Here is a 1,372-nt window from a genome sequence, read left to right as displayed (position 1 = left end):
CGCAGGCACTTTAATGAGTCGGTAGGGCTCTTGGTACATGTCATCGTCCTCTTGAGCTAGGACCGGTCCAGCAAGAGGCACCACAGCCTTGTCAGCGTCTTTGGGCTGATTTCGCTTCTGTCCCGGGGCTTTTTTCGCACGCTTCATCTTTCTACGTGACGATACTAGCGCGGATTGCAGCGCCTGTTCAGATGATATCTTGTATAGGAAATCTTTCGTTAGATGCGGTGAATTGATTCGCCAGGGGCGCTTTCTGCTGAGGTCCGCCAGAGGCGCTCTCTGAACTAACGTTGCTCTAATTCGGAGTCCCGTTCTGCGCAAGTGTCGAGTCAACATGCGCACCAGCTTAACCTACCACTAGCGCGCCGGCCGCCTGGGCGGCCACAGGAGGCCCCCCCCCCCCCGCGAAAATCGCCGCTGATTTGACACGCGTGCTACTGCCGCCGCGGGGCCGCGCCTGAAGCTGGTGCGTCCCTAGCCAAGTCACAATCTGCGTGGAATCATGGTCGCCATAGGACCGCCTTTTTCGCAATGATGGCATGCTTTGCTATGAGGGGGTGGTCTGAGACGCAGAATTGGGAAAGTGATTCAAGGCACTCCTTAGAATTCTTCATTTGCTCACGCGCCAGTGGATGCACAGCGACATTAGAGATACACTTGAGGGTGTTTGTGATCAGCAGGTCGTGGGTTTCGTGCAGTAGAAGGATAAGCAAAGAAACAGACTCGATTTCGCCATCAGTAAGTGGTGGGACCATCGCACGCTTCCCTTCATCAGTGGTGGTAATGGCCATCAATGCTCCCGTTGCAGCGCATCGGACATGCTGCTCAGAGTCCCTGAGTAATGTAATAAGCACGGTGACAGCGTCTCCCTGAATAGCAGACATTTTGGCCATTTCCGCAAAGCACAATGTCGAAAGGGTGTTGGCAGCCTCGTGGCGCACAGAAGTGTCGAAGCTCCCGAGCAGTGTGATGCAAGTTTCGACAGCCGAGTGCCCGAGTGCATCTTCGAGACCCTGATCATCATAAAGGCAATTGCGTAGAAGCTTCAGTGCGAGGGGTTGCATTGCAACTACCTCATTAGCTGCCTTGCTGACGAGCATAGCTGGATAGTTGGATGCGACGAGCGCACGGACGCCCCGTATACTCCCGGTAGACATTTCGATCAGGGCCTCGTAAACATGTAATCGCACATCATTTTCATCATCATTCAACGCCGGGGCCACTACTTGGGCTGTGTTCGCTGCTAACATAGCTCGGCAACCATTTGCATCGCGTGCGCAGATCTCCAATGCTTTTGATGCACGTTGCCGAGTGAGTGGGTCTGAATCTGACGACACCTGGTCATTCAACACCCCTACGATACCCGCTTCCA

General features: G+C 54.3%; 1 protein-coding gene across 1 annotated transcript in view; it reads right to left on the bottom strand.

Moving 5' to 3' along the window:
* AURANDRAFT_72367 (hypothetical protein) overlaps positions 1-1,372 on the bottom strand; it is a gene marked incomplete at both ends in the record, with an annotated part of 8,040 nt that extends 6,668 nt beyond the window's left edge. Inside the window, 2 exons of the mRNA XM_009042029.1 lie at positions 343-373; positions 623-1,372. Of these exons, the coding sequence (XP_009040277.1) occupies positions 343-373; positions 623-1,250 (659 nt within the window). The remainder of the gene's footprint in view (positions 1-342; positions 374-622) is intronic.

Source organism: Aureococcus anophagefferens (assembly GCF_000186865.1).
Source record: "Aureococcus anophagefferens unplaced genomic scaffold AURANscaffold_26, whole genome shotgun sequence".
Lineage (NCBI taxonomy): Eukaryota > Pelagophyceae > Pelagomonadales > Pelagomonadaceae > Aureococcus > Aureococcus anophagefferens.
This window is presented reverse-complemented; position numbering and strand designations above follow the sequence as displayed.